This window comes from Pelophylax lessonae (assembly GCF_965119305.1).
Source record: "Pelophylax lessonae genome assembly, chromosome: 5".
In the NCBI taxonomy this organism is placed as follows: Eukaryota; Metazoa; Chordata; class Amphibia; order Anura; family Ranidae; genus Pelophylax; species Pelophylax lessonae.
In genome coordinates, this window is record NC_138772.1 from 28,938,564 (window position 1) to 28,957,978 (window position 19,415).

Sequence of the window (19,415 nt, forward strand, 5' to 3'; positions counted from 1 at the left end):
CCTGACGGGATGTCTGCTATTCAGGCGAGTAGGTGGGCGGTTAGAGGAGGGGAATCAACGGCCTGTTTTTACCACCCCAAGGCCACCTATGTGAAAGGAGTTTTAGGCTGGTGATAGATGGATCTTTTTTAAATGGACTCATCGATCCACACAAGTAAGGTGGATAGAGGAATCCTCCCAGCTGAGACACTGTATTCTGACAGCAGGGACACTCAGCTACTATAGAAACAAGTAAAACCACACTTGTGAGGGGAAAAAAAAAAAATTCAACAACACACTATGAGATCCTTAACATTGGTGCCCCTGATAATGTCCAATGTGACGAAACCCATAGAGCGGAGTTAACCACTTAAGACCCGGCAGATTTTACCCCCTTCCTGACCTGGGCCTATTTTGCGATTCGGCACTGCGTGACTTTAAACGGACAATTGCGCGGTCGTGCAATGCTGTACCTAAACGAATTTGACGTCCTTTTTTTCCCCACAAACAGAGCTTTCTTTTGGTGGTATTTGATCACCTGTGAAATTTTTTGATCATGCGCTATAAACAAAAAAATAGCGACAATTTTGCAAAAATAACAATATTTTTCACATTTTTTTATATGAAATTACCCAAAAAAAAAAAATGTAAAAATCAAAATTTTTTAAATTTTTCGGCCAATTTGTTTTATGCTACCTATGTTTGGTAAAGGGGGCGCGCGCTCGCTCCCTAGACCCTCACAGGCTAGCGACGTAGTACTACGTCGCTTTGCCTGTGAGGGGCTGACCGCAGCAATAAATAGTCGTGCGGCGGTCGGCAAGCGGTTAAAGTGAAAGTAAACACTTTTTTTTGCACTTGTACCTACAGGTTATCCTATAATAAGGCTTACCTGAAGGTACTGTGAATATCTCCTAAACTTGCACTGTTTAGGAGATAATCACACTGCATGCAGCCGGTGATGTCACTGGCGCCTGCGCTCTGAAGCGACGGCATACCTGTCGCTAAATTATTGCCGATGGGGGAAACATGGAGAACTGACCTGCTTCATAACTGCTAGGAAGGGGGAGGCAAGGTGAGCTTAGCTACTGAGCCACTACTGGGAGAAGGGAGCGGGTGAGCTGAGCTGCTGAATTATTGCCGATGGGGGAAATATGGAGAACTGACCTGCTTTATAACTGCTAGGAAGGGGGAAGCAAGGTGAGCTTAGCTACTGAGCCACCACTGAGAGGGGGGGGGGGGGGTCAGGTGAGCTGAGCTGCTGAATTATTGCTAGTGGGGGGGGGGGCAGGTGAGCTGAGCTGCTGCATTACTGCTGGTGGGGAGGGGGGGGATATGAAGAACTGACCTTCATTACTGCTAGGAAGGGGGAAGCCAGGTGAGCTTAGCTACTGAGCCACTACTGAGAGAGGGGAGCAGGTGAGGTGAGCTGCTGAACTATTGCTGGTAGGGGGAAGTAAGGAGAACTGACTTGCTTCATGGCTGGAAGAGGGAAGCAGGGTGAGCAGAGTTTCGAAGTCAGTAATAGGAGGGGGAAGGAAGAAGCGTTGCACCGATATCGGTATCGGTGCCTATACTAAGCATTTGAACAAGTACTTGTACTCGTGCACATGCTCCGTTACAAAAACTGATACCTTAAAGTTTGCAGACTGTAACTGCCGCCTTTATGGAGAGAGACATGCGCAAGGGCACGGCAGTGCAAGATGTGACATCCAGACCCCAAGTGCTCTATCGGTACACCACAATGGACGAGGCAGGCGAGCTGGGTGTTATGTGTAAAAAATAAATGCATAAAAAAAAAAAATGATTTTAGGTTTGCTGGCCTACTACTACTCCACCAGGGCCGAGGCACAGCAAATAAGTGTAGTGAAGTAAATAAGTTAAAAACTAGCGTCATTCTATTTCAACACCCGGTTGCATCATCGACCTGCCAAGGCTACACTTCTTTGAACAATGTCTCCTATGTATTCATACTGTTCATATGCCTTGCTTGTTACTGCACTTCTGTTGCCTTTTTGCAAAATTCAATAAAAACTATTGAAAGAAAAAAATAAAATAGTGTCACGTGACACTAAAAATAGGTATCGGCAACTACTTGAGAAAAAATATCGGTACTCGTACTCGGTCCTAAAACATTGGTATTACCACATTCCTAGAAAGAAGAAGAGCAGAGCTCCTAATTAATCATGTGTTTTTGTAGGGAGGGAGTAGCAGGAAGAGCTGACCTGCCTGCTGTGTGGAAGGAGCAGAGGCAGCTGAGCTGCTAAGTCATTGCTGGAAGAAGAGAGCTGGGCTGCTGAGTCACTGCTGGGAGGAAGGAGCAGGAGCAGCTGAGCTGCTAAGTCATTGCTGGAAGAAGAGAGCTGGGCTGCTGAGTCACTGCTGGGAAGGGGAGTAGGGAAGCTACTGAGTTGCTGCTGGGAGCAGGAAAAGCTGAGGAGTTACTGCTGGGGGAGCCGGAACTGATAATTCACTGCTGGGAGATGGAGCTGAGCTGCGGAGACATTTTTGGGAGCATGGTGGGCCAAGCAGTTAGTGCTTCTGCTGTGAATTTTGAGGATGAATTGCTCCAAAATACCCGCAACAACTGAGGTCAGGGATAGTTTGTTCCAAGGGCTCGTTCACACCTAATGTGCATGAAAACGGATGAGAAATCCTTGCAGAGACATGTTTTCATGCGCGTTTCAGTGAGTTTTTATGCACGCTGACATCAGTTTTCACGCACGTCAGTTATGTGCCCTGATCAAACCAATTTTGATTTCATGCCAGTTTTTTTTTTCTCTGCAAAAAATTGCATACACATTGTAAATTCCCGCACAGATAAAATCTTCACGTTGTGGTGTGAACAAACAGAGAACCATTGTTTTCATTTGAGCCCTTGCAAAACGTGTACAGAAAAGCAGACGTCTCTGCACCATGGTGTGAAGGAGGCCTTGATCTCATTTACTGCTTGATAAACTGTAAATACTTCAATGTCCATACACAAAGAGTTCACTTTACAGGCATATATATTCAGTTGGCCTCAGGTGCTGCTGAAAACAGCAATGAAATGGGCTGTTGAACAAAGATTTTAGATCTCTATCACTTCTCCTTACCTTCGCTGAAGTCGCCACCCTGGATCATAAAGTGTTTCACCACTCGATGGAAGGTGGAGCCCTTATACCATAATTTTTTCCCTGTTACTTTTCCAATTCCCTTTTCACCTGCGGGAACAAGAAGAGGCAGAGACACCATCATTGGCAAACAGGCACCTTGGTTCCAGCAGACGTTATTAAGGTGTGCTCAGTCTAGGGTTATTTTTACGTTTATATACATACGTATGTTGATTTCTAACTCTATCATCTGGAGAAAAAAAAAAGAGAAGAACACTTTCCACAGATTTCTGGGGGCGCCTATATAGTAAGATGCCACCTTCACCTACCTTTACACAGGCACAGGAAGTTCATGCATGTTTTAGGACAGACATCGGAGAAGAGCTGAAACACAATGCGGCCAACTGCAGAAAAAAACAAAAAAATTCACAAGTATTAGATTAACTGAAGGTCCTCATAAGAAAAATGTACAAAGTTAGTGATTGGTTTAACCACTTCAATACCGGGCACTTTCACCCCCTTCCTGCGCAGGCCAATTTTCAGCTTTTAGCGCTGTTGCATTCTGAATGACAATTGCGTGGTCCCGTAACACTGTACCTAAACCAAATGTATGTAATTTTCCCCCCACAGATAGAGCTTTCTTTTGGTGGTATTTGATCAGTGCAAGGTTTTTTTATTTTTTGCTAAACAAATTAAAAAAGACCAAAAAGTTTGAAAAAAAAAAAAAAAGTTTTTTTGTTTAGGTTATAAAATTTTGTAAATAGGTTTTTTCCTGCACTGATGAGGCCGCACTGATGAGGAGGCACTGATAGATAGCATTGATATGCAGCATTGGTGGGCGGCACTGATAGATGGCAATGATAGGCAGCACTGATGAAGAGGGCACCGACAGGCTCCTGGGGCACTGATTGGCATCCCTGGTGGTCATGGGTGGGCATTCTCTGGTGGCCTTAGTGGCATCCCCCAAGGGTCTGCACTGGTAATCAATGCTCTGATTACCAGCACAGACCGCCCCTCTGTCAGGAGAGCCGCCGATCGGCTCTCCTCTACTCGCGCCTGTCAGGCGCGAACTGAGGAAAGCTGATCAATGGCACTTCCTATTTACTATGTGACCAGCTGTGATTGGACACAGCTGGTCAGATGGTAAAGAGCCTACGTCATAGGCTTTTAAGTGGGATGGAAGACCACCGATCGCCGCTCTGCGTGCGCCCCCCCCCCGGGGGTGTGCAGAGTGGTCTATCCTGCTGGACATCATATGACCAGACAGAGTAGTGCAACCACTTAGCGGCCGTCATTTTGCTATATGACGGACGGGAAGTGGTTAAGTGAACCTGTCAATATTAAATCTAAACCCTTAAAGCAGGGGGTCTTCAAACTATGGCCCTCCAGTTGCTCAGGGTCTTCAAACTATGGCTCTCCAGTTGCTCAGGAAAAATCCCATCATGCCTAGTCATGTCTATGAATGTCAGAGTTTTACAATGTCTCACGGGATGTGTAGTTCCACAACAGCTTGAAGGCCGTAGTTTGAGAATCCCTGCCTTAAAAGGTATTGTAAATTCTCGTCTTTTTCCCTATAAAAATAACATACATGTTATACTTACTTGCTCTGTGCAGTTTGTTTTGCACAGAGCAGCCCAGATCCTCCTCTTCCCGGGTGCCTCTTGGCTGCTCCTGGTCCCTCCCTCCTGTTGAGTACCCCCACAGCAAGCAGGTTGCTATGGTGGCACCCGAGCCGAGTCACAGCTCTCTGTGTCCATTTAGACACGGAGCCCCGCCTCCTCTCCCCTGATTGGCTAGCTGACTTTGATTGACAGCAGCCAATCAGGAGGGAGAACCTTCGGACGGCTAAGACACTCGTGGACATCACTGGACAGAGGAACCTCAGTAAGTATTAGGGGGGGGCTGCTGCACTCAGAAGGCTTTTTATCTTAATGCCTAGAACGCATTAAGATAAAAACTTTCTGACTTTACAACCCCTTTAATTGAGGACATCTGGTTTGCTTAAGCATGCTTTACCGCAAACAGCTGCTTTGGTATTGGCTGCTCATCACTGTCCTGCACCAGCTTATGGGGGAACATATCTGTGCAATGTGTCCGCATCGCCACTTCTAACCTCCACCAGGGGTGCATGCAATGGTGACAACACAGGAGCACAATTGGGAGACAGTTGTTACCACATAACACCACATCTTGGGGGATGAGGAAGGAGTTTTTTCCCTGCTGGAGCAAATTGGATCAAGCTTTATTAGCCTTTTTTTTTTGCCTTCCTCTGGATCAAGCGTGTGATTATATATATATATATATATATATATATACTCACATTTGTTTTTCCTCTAGTGTTCGAACTAGATGGATTTGTGTCTTTTTTTTCAGCCAGACTAACTTGGTAACATGATAGTAAGTTAGGAAGTGGCTGAGGTGGTCTTACCCCTGGGGAGGGGAGATCTTACCCCTGGCAGGATTATCAGAAAAAAAAAAAAACCCATGAAAGAAAAAACAAATGCACCCATCACATTTAAAGCGGAGTTCCGGGCAGAGAAACGATTTTTTTCTGAACATACCCCCGGGACAGTCAGGGCTAGCACATTCCACAATGGCTAGCCTCTGATCTGTCCCGGTTCGCACTTACCTGTAAGAAGAAATACTTACTTAGAAATTTTCTTCCACAGCGTTTCCATCTCGGTTGTGGGCAGCTGAAGCCGGCGCGGTCCTCTTCTCTGTCTTCTTCCGCGTCTTCGTGTCCCAGAATGCACTGCACCGGCCCCTCTCGTCACTTCCGGTGCGGCGCCGCATTCCTAAACAGCTTCTGGGCGTCGCCCGGAAATGACGAGCGGGGCCGGTGCGGCGCATTGATTCCTGGGAGCTATGACGTTTAGCTCCCAGGAATCATCGCGAGGCAGGAAGTGACGGGGTGAGCCGCGGCGCTGGAGGAGGAAGCTGTCATAGGTGAGTATTTACGATCTTCAATAAAAAGGTGAGTAAACAAAAAAAAAAAAATAACTATCCAATTCCTTTTCAGGTGAGGCATACCTAGCGGAGGGGCACAAAAAAAAAATATTTTTTGTGCCCAGAACTCCGCTTTAAGGACTGATAATAGCAATATATTACATTTTTGTTCTTGGGTTTTGATATGCTTTAAAGAGGTAGTAAACTCTTCCTCCCCCCCCCCTGCAAAGTAAATGCATAATGTGCTAGTATGCATCGACCCCAGGGGGTCCGACCATCCCAAGGAGAGGCCCACGTCCACCCCAAAACCCTCCAAATCTAGTCTCTAATCTCAGAAGCCCATACGATGGGGAAAACAGGAACTTAGACTAAAGGCCCGTACACACGTACCGATCGTCGGCATACAAACGTCGGCGGACGAAAGATCTGCCGATTGTACGCGTGTTAGTATGGTGCCTCCGACAGATGTCTGCGCACAATCCGCGGACAAAAGTCTTTCGTGCAAACATGAAAATTTTTGTCTGCGGACACCAGAACGGACGATTGTTCGCCTGTCAGTACAGAATTCGGCCGACAGACCGCAGATTTGCAAGACTGGGCATGCTCAGAAAATTAAAAACACAGGGAAAGTTAACCATTACATGACATCACTTCTGCAGTCAGCTGAAGTCTGCAGACAAAATTCTTGTGCTGTCCTTGTGCTGTCTTTGCACTTTTCAACAGACACCGACATCCCGGGGAGAAAAGAGGAACATTTGTATGCCGACGATCGGTACGTGTGTACGGGGCTTAAGACTTTTTGGACACTTCTGCATTTATGTTTACAATGAGGCACTAGCACTTTTTTGTGGTGTTTGCACTTTTTATATTTGCACAGGATTGAGTGTTTCTGCACAGTATTATGTATGATATATACAACTTATGTATTTATTTATTCAGTGGATACCTAAGCAGCACGTAGCAATTTGCACAATCCCACATTTATTCATCTGGGAGGAGCAGTGACTGTTTATTGCACAGTCATTTATGCATTTACTAATTCAGTGGATATGTTTATCAGAGTAGCACGCAGTAATTTGCACATTTTCATTTTCATCTATTGACTTTGGGAGGAGCAGCGCCAAACCTAGGCTTATAAAAAGGGATCTTTTTCAGCAGGCCCTACAGTTGTAGCAGCCTTTCTGGGGGGCAGCATCTCACCTCTGAAAGCATTTCTATTTTAACCAGTTGCCAACTGCCCGTCTGTGGCAGGCTAGTTCAGCTGCGTGAACCGACGTTGGTCGTGCGTGTGGTGCTAGGGGGCGAGCGACCGACGTAGCAGTACATTGGCCGCACGTGGTGCTAGGGGGCGAGTTGTGCTGGCGGCGGCGATTGCCCACTAGGCAGAAGGGATGCCGATGCACGGGGCCGGTGGCCGCGATTGCCGCCGGCCACCCGCGATCGCTCCCTGCTGAGAGAACACCGGTCAGCTGACTGTTCTCTCTGAAACGATCACAGAGTGCCTGTGATCCTTCTATATATCATTTCACAAGTCCATCCCCCATACAGTTAGAAAACACTCCCCACGGCTTACATTTAACCCCTTAATTCCCCCTGGGTTAAACCCTTCCCTGCCAATGTCATTATTACAGTAACAGCATATTTTTAGCACTGATTACTGTAGTGATGTCACTGGTCCCCCCGAAAAGTGTCAAAAAGGTGAGTTAGGGGTCCGATCTGTCCGCCGCAATGTTGCACTCCCGCTAAAAATCGTAAATAGCCGCAGTTACGAGTTAAAAAAAAAAAAAAAGACAAATCTTTCCCCTAGTTTGTAGACACGATAACTTTTGCGCAAACCAATCAAAATACGCTTATTGCAATTTTTTTTTTTTTTTTGGGGGGGGGGGGGGGGGGATGTTATATAGCAGAATGTGAAAAATATTTTTTTTCAGAATTGCGCTCTGTTTATAGCGCATAAAAAAAAAAAAAAATTGGACAGGTGATCAAATACCACCAAAAGAAAGCTCTATTTGTGGGAAAAAAACATTAATTTTACTGGGGTACAGAGTCGCACGACCGCACAATTTGCCGTTAAAGTAACGCAGTGCCGAATCGCAAAAGAAATGGCCTGGTCATTAAGGGGGCAAATCCTCCCAGTCCAGAAGTGGTTAAGATCACAGCTGTACCTATACTGCAGGGATCCTCAAACTACGGCCCTCCAGCTGTTGCAGAACTACACAGCCCATGAGGCATTGTAAAACTCTGACATTCACAGACATGACTAGACATGATGGGAATTGTAGTTCCTGAACAACTGGATGGCCGTAGTTTGAAGACCCCTGCTATACAGTAACAATATACCGAACCGCTTTTAGATTAGCACACGCACCGGTTTATAGCGTGGAATATTTTCTTCTTTTTCATTTAGGGAGAGCATTGCCACCCTATAACAGGAAGCGCCTGAAAAAAGGACGTTCACGGCAGGATCACCGGAGATTATTTGATTGAAAGCTGAAGCTTTCCAAATATTAAACATGCTTTTTGAAATGACAAATGTTAAAGGATTTTTGCTGCCCTCTACCATTGATCTCTGGACAGGAAGCTACAACCTTCTCAGCATTTCCTGCATTGAAATCAGATCCCATAACAAGGGCCCACTTGTTCTGATGGGTGCTGCTGTCTGGCATGCCATCCCCTCTCCAGTATGTTAATGAGAGGCACATTCTCCAGCAGCTGCAGGAGGAGGAAGAGGAGGGTGCCACGTGTCAGAGTGGCTCCACATTGCTATTTTCAGCATTTCTGATGGCGGATCGGCTTTGCCCCAGGCTATGCAGATCACACAGAGGAGCTCTGCACTTGGCAGAAGCACATTACAGAAGAGGGTGCTAACACTTGTCATATAATGCCTGCAGAGCCCCCCCCCCCCCCTAAAGATCTCTGGTACAGGAGAACCTGCCTGCTGCAAAGCTGTAATATGCAGATATGTAAAACAACACATTTTCTGTATTTGCTCCACTTGCATTCACCTCTCCAGAGAGCACAGAATGTCACATCATGATAACGGAGGAAACCAAAATTGGTATTATAAACCAAAACTTAAAGTAGAACTATAGGCAAAACTTTTTTTCATTGTGCTTTGAGCAAGGGAGGGCTATAACCTGCCAGATTTTATTTTTTTTCTCATCATCATCATGTGTCCCATTGCGGAGATTTCCCTTCACTTCCTGTCCCACAGCCAAACAGGAAGTGAGAGAAATTCCCTCCAAAGTGAGGGAAATCCCTAGTGTCCCCATTGGAAGATTTCCCCTCTATTACTTTTCTGGAGACAACCCAAAATGTGAGATTTTCCTTTACTTTCAATGGTAAACAGGACAAATAGAGAGGCGGAATCTCCTTAACGGGGACACAGGCAGCCGTAAACACTGACAGGGGTTATTATCCATCCGTCCTCTATTCAAAACGAAAAAAAAAAAAAAAAAAAAAAAAAGATTTTTTACTGTCCGTCACCACATATAGTGCGAATTTGCCCTAATTTATAATAAGACTTGTGTCGCAATTGTATATGCTATATCAGCTCTCAAAATTTCCACTCGCCTGCTTGCAAATGGTGAGGCGAAATCAGTTAAGGGCGAGTGAGAGTCCGTATCAACGGGGGATGGCAGGCGCTGCCGGCAGGTGGGGTTAAATGGGAGACAATTCTGAGATCGGCCAGGAAACTATATGGAAGAGGAGAGGAAGAAGAGTGCTGCCGGATAACACAGAGAGGAGAGGAGAGAAGAGGAGAGCCGGCCGGATCACACAGAGAGGAGAGAAGAGGAGAGTCTGCCGGATCACACAGAGAGGAGAGAAGAGAAGAGGAGAGCCGGCCGAATCACACAGATCTCTGCTGTGAAACAAAGTCCCGCTTCCTAGACCAGCTCCTATGATAGACAGCACACTGGTGCAATGCAAGGAAATTGTAGTAGTGTGATTGTCTATCATAGGAGCCGGTCTGTGAGGGGGGGGGGGGGGGACTTTCATAGCGGAGATCCGCTCTCTGTGTGATCCAGCAGCGCTCCTCTTCCTCTCATCTCTCTTCCCATGAAGCTGCATTAACGGGCACAGACGAGGCTGCATTAACGGGCACAGGCGAGGCTGCATTAACGGGCACAGGCGAGGCTGCATTAACGGGCACAGGCGAGGCTGCATTAACGGGCACAGGCGAGGCTGCATTAACGGGCACTGACGAGGCTGCATTAACGGGCACAGGCGAGGCTGCATTAACGGGCACAGGCGAGGCTGCATTAACGGGCACTGACGAGGCTGCACTGATATGCTGCACTGATGGGCACTAATGAGGCTGCACTGATGGCCACTGCTGTGGCTGCATTGATGGGCACTGATGAAGTTGTTTTTAATATTTATTTTTTTTAACCTAATTCTACATAAAACAATTAACAGTGTAATTTCATGAGATAATTTATGAGGGCAATTTTAGGGGCAAGGCAAGGTAGGGGATAGGTAGGGCAACTGGTGGCGAGTAACTCTTAAAGCGATTGTATCCCCTGTGTAAAAAAAAATAAAAAAATAAACCTGCAGGACCATGGCAAAATGTGCCAGTATGCATTGGATAGTAGCACATTATGAAATACTTACCTTAGAACGAAGCCCCCATACGGTCGCCGGGACACCGCTGAGGGAGCTGTCATGTTCCCTCACCGTCTCTTCCAGGTTCGGCGGCTCCGGCGCTGTGAGTGGCCTGAGCCGCGATGACGTCACTCCCGCACATGCGCACGGGAGTTCACTTTCCGGCAAGGAGCTCTGAAGGTCCAACAAGATACGCCGGACCTTCAGAGCGCATGCGCCGCTGGTGTCAGCAGCTGCATGCAGGGTGAATATCTCCTAACCACTTACCGCATACTGACGTAGGGCTACGTCGGTAAACTTTGCGGTGTTATACCGGGATGATGCCTCTAGCTAGAGGCACCATCCCGGTACCGTGGTTTAGAGCCGACGGTTGGCTTTCCGTCGGTACCGACCGATGCTCGATCGGTACCCGGGAGGGGACGTCCCCCCCCCCTCCCGCCGCCTTCCATGGCTGTTACCGGGGCTCCCGTCCCACCGGGAGCCCCGAGCACCCAGCCGGCACGTCCGCCGGCTGGATGGAGTCCCGATCAAAGCCGGAAACGGCTTCGATCGGGTCTCCGATGACGTAACCCGGAGGCGGCGTCCATGACGTCACGTCCGGGTTACTGTGCTGCAAAAGGCGGCTGTATGCAAAAATGCAGTTTTCGGCGTTTTTGCATACAGGGAAGTGTAGTGGAGGGGTCTAGGGTCTTTTAGACCCTCGATCTCTCCATAAAGTGTACCTGTCACTACATATTGGTGTCACAAGGGATGTTTACATTGCTTGTGACAGCAATAAAAGTGATCAGATTTATTTATTTTTTTTAAAACTTTAATAAAGTTAAAAAAATAAATGGGAAAAAAAAAAAAATTTATCCGCCCCCGTCACCGTTAGCTCGCGCACAAAAAAAAAACGTATACGGAAGTCGAGCCGCAAATGAAATCGCTGTTCAAACCACACATGTGAGGTATCGCCGCGATCGCCAGAACGTGAGCAATAATTTAAAAAAAAGAGCTACACTCTAACTCTAAACTGGTAACTGTTAAATATATTTGAAGCGTCGCAGATTGAGATCTCTATTGACCGTAGTTTGTCGCCATCCCACGGGGGGGGCGCAATTTTAAACCGTAACATGTTGGGTATCTATTTACTCGGCCTGACATGTTCTTTCACAATATACAAAAAAATGGGCTAACTTTACTGTTTAGTATTTTTTAAATGCAGTGAAATGTGATTTTTCAACTCACTCGTATAGATGATCGAGATCAGAAACCACAGTGCGTGCCGGGATGCTTCCACGGCCGACAACCAGAAGTGACGTTTGACGTCGGAGACTCCGCCCTACGCGTTTCGTTACAATGACGTCAATGGTGTACTGAGATGTATGTGTGCTGCACTGTGTCTTCTGACATTTATAGATGGTGTACTGAGATGTATGTGTGCTGCACTGTGTCTTCTGACATTTATAGATGGTGTACTGAGCTGTATGTGTGCTGCACTGTGTATACTGACATTTATAGATGGTGTACTGAGCTGTATGTGTGCTGCACTGTGTCTTCTGACATGTATGAACGGTGTACTGGGCTGTATGTGTGCTACACTGTATTTCCAGATATGTAAACAAATAATGCATTCTGTATGCAGACCAACTAATCAATAATGAAAATAGTTTTCATGATCGATTAGTTGTTTTGGCCCTACAGTATTATTATTATTATTATTATTTATTTCAGGTACTTCTATAGCGCTGTCAATTTACGCAGTGCTTTACATATACATTGCACATTCACATCAGTCCCTGCCCTCAAGGAGCTTACAATCTAAGGTCCCTAACTCACATACATACACAGTAGGGCCAATTTTTTTTATAAAGGATCCAATTAACCTACCAGCAGGTCTTTGGAGTGTGGGAGGAAACCGGAGTACCCGGAGGAAACCCACGCAGGCACAGGGAGAACATGCAAACTCCAGGCAGGTAGTGTCGTGGTTGGGATTCGAACCAGCGAAGTATTCAATAGTAATCTATAAATAGTATTCAAGGAGTAGTCCCAATTAGAGATGCACCGAAATTTCGGAGGCTGAAACATATTGGGCGAAAATGGCATTTTGCCAATAAGAAAAAAAGGTGCCGATAACGGCACCGAAAACGATTTTGCTGCGATTTTACTGTTCCTATGGTGTATTTTTCATAGGTCACGTGACTCAAAAACCGCATCAAAACATAACACGGATGCGTTACTGATGTGTTCTTGCTGCTTTTTTAATTCAACAGGGAGGTGCGTTTTTTTTTTTTTTAACTAACCAAAAATGCAGTAAGCAGAATTTTTAACACCACAATGGAAGCGCAATTAACCAGGGTGAAGACATACATAGAATTTAAAGGGATAGAATTTCTCATGAGCTTTTCATGCGCTAAAGGTACCAATAATGGCCGACAATAAAAATGGATTTTTGTAAGATCTTACCGTAAAATCCTTTTCTCTTAAGCTCATTGACAGACGTAGTCTTCTTGATTCTCAAGAGCTGGGTTATGTTGTCTCCGCAGGAGTAGGACTAGGCAGAAAGACAAAACGTTCTGGCTCCACCTTAGGGGCAGTCCCTGAGGGTATATCCTCCCTCTCTCTGCTACAGGGAATCAGTTCTGTTCTAAAGCAGTAACAGAGAATTTAACCCAACCCAACTCAATGATAGAGGGGCGGGTACTACGTCTGTCAATGAGCTTAAGAGAAAAGGATTTTACGGTAAGATCTTACAAAAATCCATTTTTCTCTATCGCTCATTGACAGACGTAGTCTTCTTGATTCTCAAGAGCTGGGACATCCAGAAGCAGTGCCACAAAATGAGGGGTGGGATTGACAGAATCAAAATCCAATCTAGAAGGCCCAACCGGAGCCAACCAGAAGTATCAAAGGACTCATCAAGTAAACAGATGAGACCTACCCCACAAATCCTCGAGGTAGACCAACAGTCTCCTCAAACAGTGGCCTGCAGGAACCTTGCAGCCAGAAGAGGCATCTGACGATGCCATCACATAAACCTTATACAATATTGTAAAGGTATGAACCGACTACTAAACAGTCGCCTTGAAAACCTGAACCACTGACGCCTGATGGCGGAAGGTCCAGGAAACTCTAAGCGCCCGAGTAGAATGCGCCTTAACAGGGAACGGGGGATCCCGACCCTTAGATAAAATAAGCCTATACCACCGTCTGTCTGATCCATCTAAAGATGGTCGCAGCAGAACAGGCAACCCCTTCTTAGGGCCATCCGTGATCACAAACAGTGAATCCGTCTTACAAATTGAATCCGTAGTATTCAAGTATATCCTGATCGCCCGAACTACATCCAAGGAATGCCATGCAAATTCTCGAGGATGATTGGGCTAAGGACATAGGAAGGACAATACACTGTCCTTATTCAATGAAACTTTGAAACCACCTTAGAAGGAAGGATGGATTCGGATGAAGAACAACCTTATCCCTATGAACCACCAGATCTGGGGAACAACAGGATAATGCAGCCAGTTCTGACACCCTGCGTGCAGAAGTGATAGCCACCAAGAAGAGCACCTTCTGGGATAAAGTAAGCAAGGGAATCTCCCTGATATTTTCAAAGGGAGGTGTCTGAAGAACCGACAGCACCAAATTAAGATCCCAGGATGGTAACGGCGCGTGCACTGGCAGAGCCAGGTGTCGCACCCCCTGGATGAAATTCCGCACCAAGGAATGAGTAGACAAAAGCTTCTGAAAGAAGATAGCAAATGCTGAAACCAGACCCTTGATAACACTCAAGGCCAGCTTCTACTCAACCCCCTGTTGCAGAAAGCCAATATTCGGACTACCGAATAAAGATGTAGATGGAACCCAAGGGATTCACACCACCCAATATAAGACTTCCATGTACGATGATAATCTTTCTGGAAGTCGCTTTCCTTGTTTTAACTAGAGTAGGAATAACTGAAGCTGACAATCCCTTGTCCTTCAGCACCTGGGTCTCAATAACCAGGCCGTTTAAAACCAGCGATCGTAAAGCAGGATGGAAGATCGGTCCCTGAGACAGTGAATCCTCCCTGAGAGGAAGTCTCCACGGGACGTCCGCCACCAGTCTGACCACGTCGGCGTAACAAGCTCGACGAGGCCAGTCCGGAGCTGCCAGGATTACTGGAATTCCTTCCTCCTCTATCCTGCGAAGAAGTCTTGGCAGTAACCCAAGAGGAGGGAAGGCATACATTAGCTGGTATTGCCCCCGCGGGGCGATCAGTGCGTCTGCGGTTTCTGCTAGAGGATCGCGGGAGCGAGCCACGAATCTCTGAACTTTCCTGTTGAATCGAGATGCCAACAGATCCATATCCGGGGTGCCCCATCGTAGGCACAACTGGTGGAAAACGTCTGGATGGAGGGACCATTCCCCCTGATCCAGAGTCTGACGGCTGAGATAATCTGCCTGCCAATTCTCCACCCCCGGAATGAACACCGCAGAGATTGCTGGAACAAATCGTTCCGCCCAGCGAAGAATGCAAGCCACTTCTTTTGGCCGCTCGGACACTCTTGGTGCCCCCCTGGTGATTGACATAAGCCACGGCCGTGGCGTTGTCCGACTGGATCCGAACCGGGCTGCCCTGGAGCTGCTCGGTCCAGTGAATCAGACAAAGTCTGATCGCTCTCAGTTCCAATACATTTATCGGTAACCTGGATTCTTCCGGGGACCAAAGTCCCTGGACAGATAACTGACCGAGAATTCCTCCCCATCCGGATAGACTGGTATCCGTGGTCACTGTCGTCCAATATATTGGCAGAAATGACTTTCCCTGGCTGAGCATCGGAGACCGAAGCCACCAGACCAGAGAATCTCTGGTCTGTTTGCTCAATCGGATCCGATTGTCCAGGGATTCCGGATTCCGATTCCATCTGAGAAGAATCTCTTGCTGAAGAATTCGGGTATGGGACTGGGCAAACGGGACTGCTTCGAAGGAAGCCACCATCAACCTCAGAACCCTCATGCAAGTCCGAAGGGAAGACCAGCTGTTGGATAGTAACAACTGGACTGCTGATTGAATCTTTCGGAGTTTCCCTACCGGAAGAAAAAACTCTTGTCCTGACTGTGTCTAGAATTAGACCCAGATATTCGAGCCTCTGGGTGGGAACCAGAAATGACTTTTGCTGGTTCACCAGCCACCCGAATTCCTGTAAAGAAATCATAGTAATTTCTATGTTTTGTAGCAAGGTCTGAGGAGACTCTGCATGAAGCAGAAGATCGTCTAGGTAACCAAGGATCGATATGCCTCTTTGGCGCAGAAGTGCCAACATTGGGGCCAACACCTTCGTGAAGACCCGCGGAGCCGTGGCGAGACCGAAAGGTTCTCTTCTACGGAAAAGCGTAGAAACCGCTGATGTCCTGCGAAAATGGGAATGTGAAGATATGCGTCCTTGATGTCTATGGACGCTAGGACATCCCCTGGATGCAGAAAGGCTGCTACTGTGCGAATGGACTCCATTCTGAATCTTCTTATGTTGACAAAAGAATTGAGTGCCCTTAAGTCCAGAATTGGACGCACTTTGCCCTCTTTCCTGGGTATTGTAAATAGGTTTGAATAAAACCCTTGAAACCGTTCTGTCCAAGGAACGTGGACTACCACTCCTTGTTGTAGTAAATCTGTGACTGCTCTCCGCAGATCGTCTAAACGATCCGGGGATAGTCGGCTATTGGAAGGGAAGAATCGCGCCGGTGGGAGAGATCGAAACTCGATCTTGTACCCTGACCTTATGACTTCGCAAACCCATCTGTCCGGGATTCTGGAAAGCCATGGATCCGGGAACCGGCGAAGACGTCCCCCCACCCCAGTTATGGGTGGGGGCGCACCTTCAGGCTTTGGACGGTTTATCTTCAGGTCTAGAGGGGGCGGGCTTTTGCTTACCCGACCAACGACCCCTGACGCCTCCTGCAGGAGCTTTGGAGGACTTAATTTTTTCACCCGCGGGACGAAAAAACCTCTTGTGAGCAGAAAAAGAAGGCCCTAGTCTTTGACGAGTTCCTTTACCTTTAAAATTTTGCGGTAAAAAGGTGCTCTTTCCACCCGTGAGATCCTAATGATCTCATCTAAGTTGGCTCCAAATAGACGCTCTCCTAAAAAGGGGATATTAGCCAATGCTTTTTTGGAACCTTGGTCGGCTAACCAACCTTTTAGCCACAGTGTACTGAGACAGATGCTCGCGCCAATAATGAAGTGGCGTCTAACGCCGCATCACACACAAACTGTAACCCCTGTATCATTTGTTCCAACAAATCTGATACCGCCTGAGGGACCTCTTCTAAGTCCCGGCGTAACCACTTGGTCCATACAGTTACAGCCTGCGAAACCAGACCAATAGCAATTATTGGTCTGAAAGCTGATCCAATCAAGGTAAACATGGTGCGAGACATAGCTTCTATCTTGCGATCCACTGGATCTTTAAAAGACGGAGCGTCTTCTAAAGGAATAACCGTGGCTTTATTCAATCTAGCAATTGGTGAATCCACCACAGGTGGTTCTGTCCATTTCTTAATAAGGGTTTCCTCAAACGGATAACGCCTGTTAATGCGTTTAGAAATAGTAGAAATGCGTTTTGGCAGACTCCATTCTTCTTTGATTGGATTGCCAAAACATTTGGGCAATGGAAAAACCTTCGCCACTTTGATGCGTTTTTTAGTCCCAAAAGGGATTTCAGTTTCAGCTATTTCTGACGGAATACCCTGTAATCTTAAGGTTTCTTGAACAGATACAATCAGTGCGTTTACCAACGCTTCCTCTCTGGCTATGGCTGATGCCGAAACATCCTCCTCACTGTCTGAAAAGACAGTACACGAGACACCAATACCAGATGAAGTACCTGCAACTGCAGAAATAGGCTCAGAGTCTGAATCCGAGGTTACAGATAATAAGGGGTTAGGCGGGGGTCGCTTACTTGCGCCCTGTCCCTGACAAGCCACTTCCACCCGGGACACAAAAGTTTCCATAATAGCGGACAATGATTCAATCGTCAGTGGGGTGCTGGAGGATCCCGCAGACCCCTCGAGGGGATCCGGAGGAGATACATGAGTGGCAGGGTCCATGTTAATTCAGGACACCTTTGCCAGAAAACACAAAAAAACTTTTTTTTTTTTTTTTTAATTTTTTTTTTATGTGTCTCCCCCTAGCGCAATAGCGCCCCTCAGAGTACCTGCTTCTCGATCCCACAGAGAGAGAGAGGGACCCCCAAGGCTCACCAACCGATGCAGTGTAGTTTCCAACCAACTGCAGTCAGCGTCTGTCTTTTACAGACTGGAAGGAGCTGTTGCTTTTTCCCGGGTAGAAGGACGTGGCTCCGCCCCCTGTGTACGCCTTCCGGCGTTCCCAGCTCTCCACGAGGTAGCTGGGCTCATGAAACATGGCCGCCCCCATACAGGAGACATTAGACTCCAAAAACATGGCGGCCGGCGTGACCTGAGGACATGCATGCACCTGGTCTACGGCAAAATGGCGGCGGACCGCCAAAATCGTTTTTCCCAGCACATCCACCTGCATCTCTGCTGAGTGGCGATTGATTGATCTACAGGAGATACACTACAAATAAGGTAGGATTATACCTCCTATGTCTGCTGTAATGCTACAGTCTGCTGGGTAGAGTGTTAGCTCTCAAACCAAGTCCACTTCCCACAAACACATACTGTATTTACAAGGGGGACTTTTAGTGTCAGATATATACTGAACATGTATGGAGGGGCCCATAATTCATACTGCCTCATAACGAGGAAAGAAAAAAGGGAACGTTTACTCACCATACCAAACCGACAGGCACCCTCTCTTCACAATACCCTCTCCACCGGGGTGGGGGTTTGTGGACCACTCCGGACGCCTCGACTCTCAGGTTCCTGGCGTCCAAGCGAGACTTTTAACTCGCAAGGTCAGTCCCTCCACTGGGACTCCGTCGCGGCCGACCCAGCGCGGAGCTCTGGTCTGCACGCGCTCGTAGGCAGAAACCGGGATGACCACTGGATCTCAACATCCAGCCCGTCGCCCGGCCCCGCATACTTACTTGAATGTGTCGCGGCCGACCAAGCGCAATGCAATGGTCTGCGCGCGCTCGTAGGCCGGCTGGGGTGACCACTAGTGTCGCCCAGTCCGGCGTTTTTGCTTGAAGATCTCACAGGAAAAACACTGGAGAAAAAAACTACCTAAAAAATATTTCTTCTAAAGAAAAAATCCTGCCAGGACCAAAAAGATCCCAGCAAGGAACTTAGGTCCTTACTCCTGACTAGACAGAAAAAAACTGATTCCCTGTAGCAGAGAGAGGGAGGATATACCCTCAGGGACTGCCCCTAAGGTGGAGCCAGAACGTTTTGTCTTTCTGCCTAGTCCTACTCCTGCGGAGACAACATAACCCAGCTCTTGAGAATCAAGAAGACTACGTCTGTCAATGAGCGATAGAGAAATTTATATTCATGATATTAACCACTTGCCGAATGCCCACCGCAGTTGTGGCAGGCTGGCTCGGCTGCGTGACACGACATAGTACTAGCGTCACCCCCCCAACTAGGCAACGGGGAAGCCGAAGCATGGGGCCAGCAGCCGCGATTGCCGCCTGGCACCCGTGATCGTTCCCCACTGAGAGAGGACGGTCGGCTGTTGTAAACAAAGCCGACCGTTCTTCTCTCTGGAATCATCACAGAGCGCCTGTGATCCTTCTATACAGGAACACATGTCTCTATGATCATTTCACAAGTCCATTCCCCATACAGTTAGAAAACACTCCCCTAGGCTCACACTTAACCCTTTGGTCACCCCTAGGTTAACCCCTTCC

The 19,415-nt window shown here is 47.3% G+C and overlaps 1 protein-coding gene across 4 annotated transcripts in view; it reads right to left on the reverse strand.

Annotated features, from left to right (window-relative positions):
* Positions 1-19,415, reverse strand: part of NKTR (natural killer cell triggering receptor) — a 98,689-nt gene that overhangs the window by 62,087 nt on the left and 17,187 nt on the right. For 3 of the 4 annotated variants that reach the window (XM_082258554.1, XM_082258555.1, XM_082258553.1), the window contains exons 3-4: positions 3,398-3,472; positions 3,072-3,179 (exon numbers count right to left, since the gene is read on the reverse strand). In XM_082258554.1, the coding sequence (XP_082114680.1) occupies positions 3,072-3,179; positions 3,398-3,472 (183 nt within the window). Of the gene's footprint in view, positions 1-3,071; positions 3,180-3,397; positions 3,473-19,415 lie in introns of those variants that run through there. The other variant, XM_082258556.1, reaches the window with a different exon arrangement.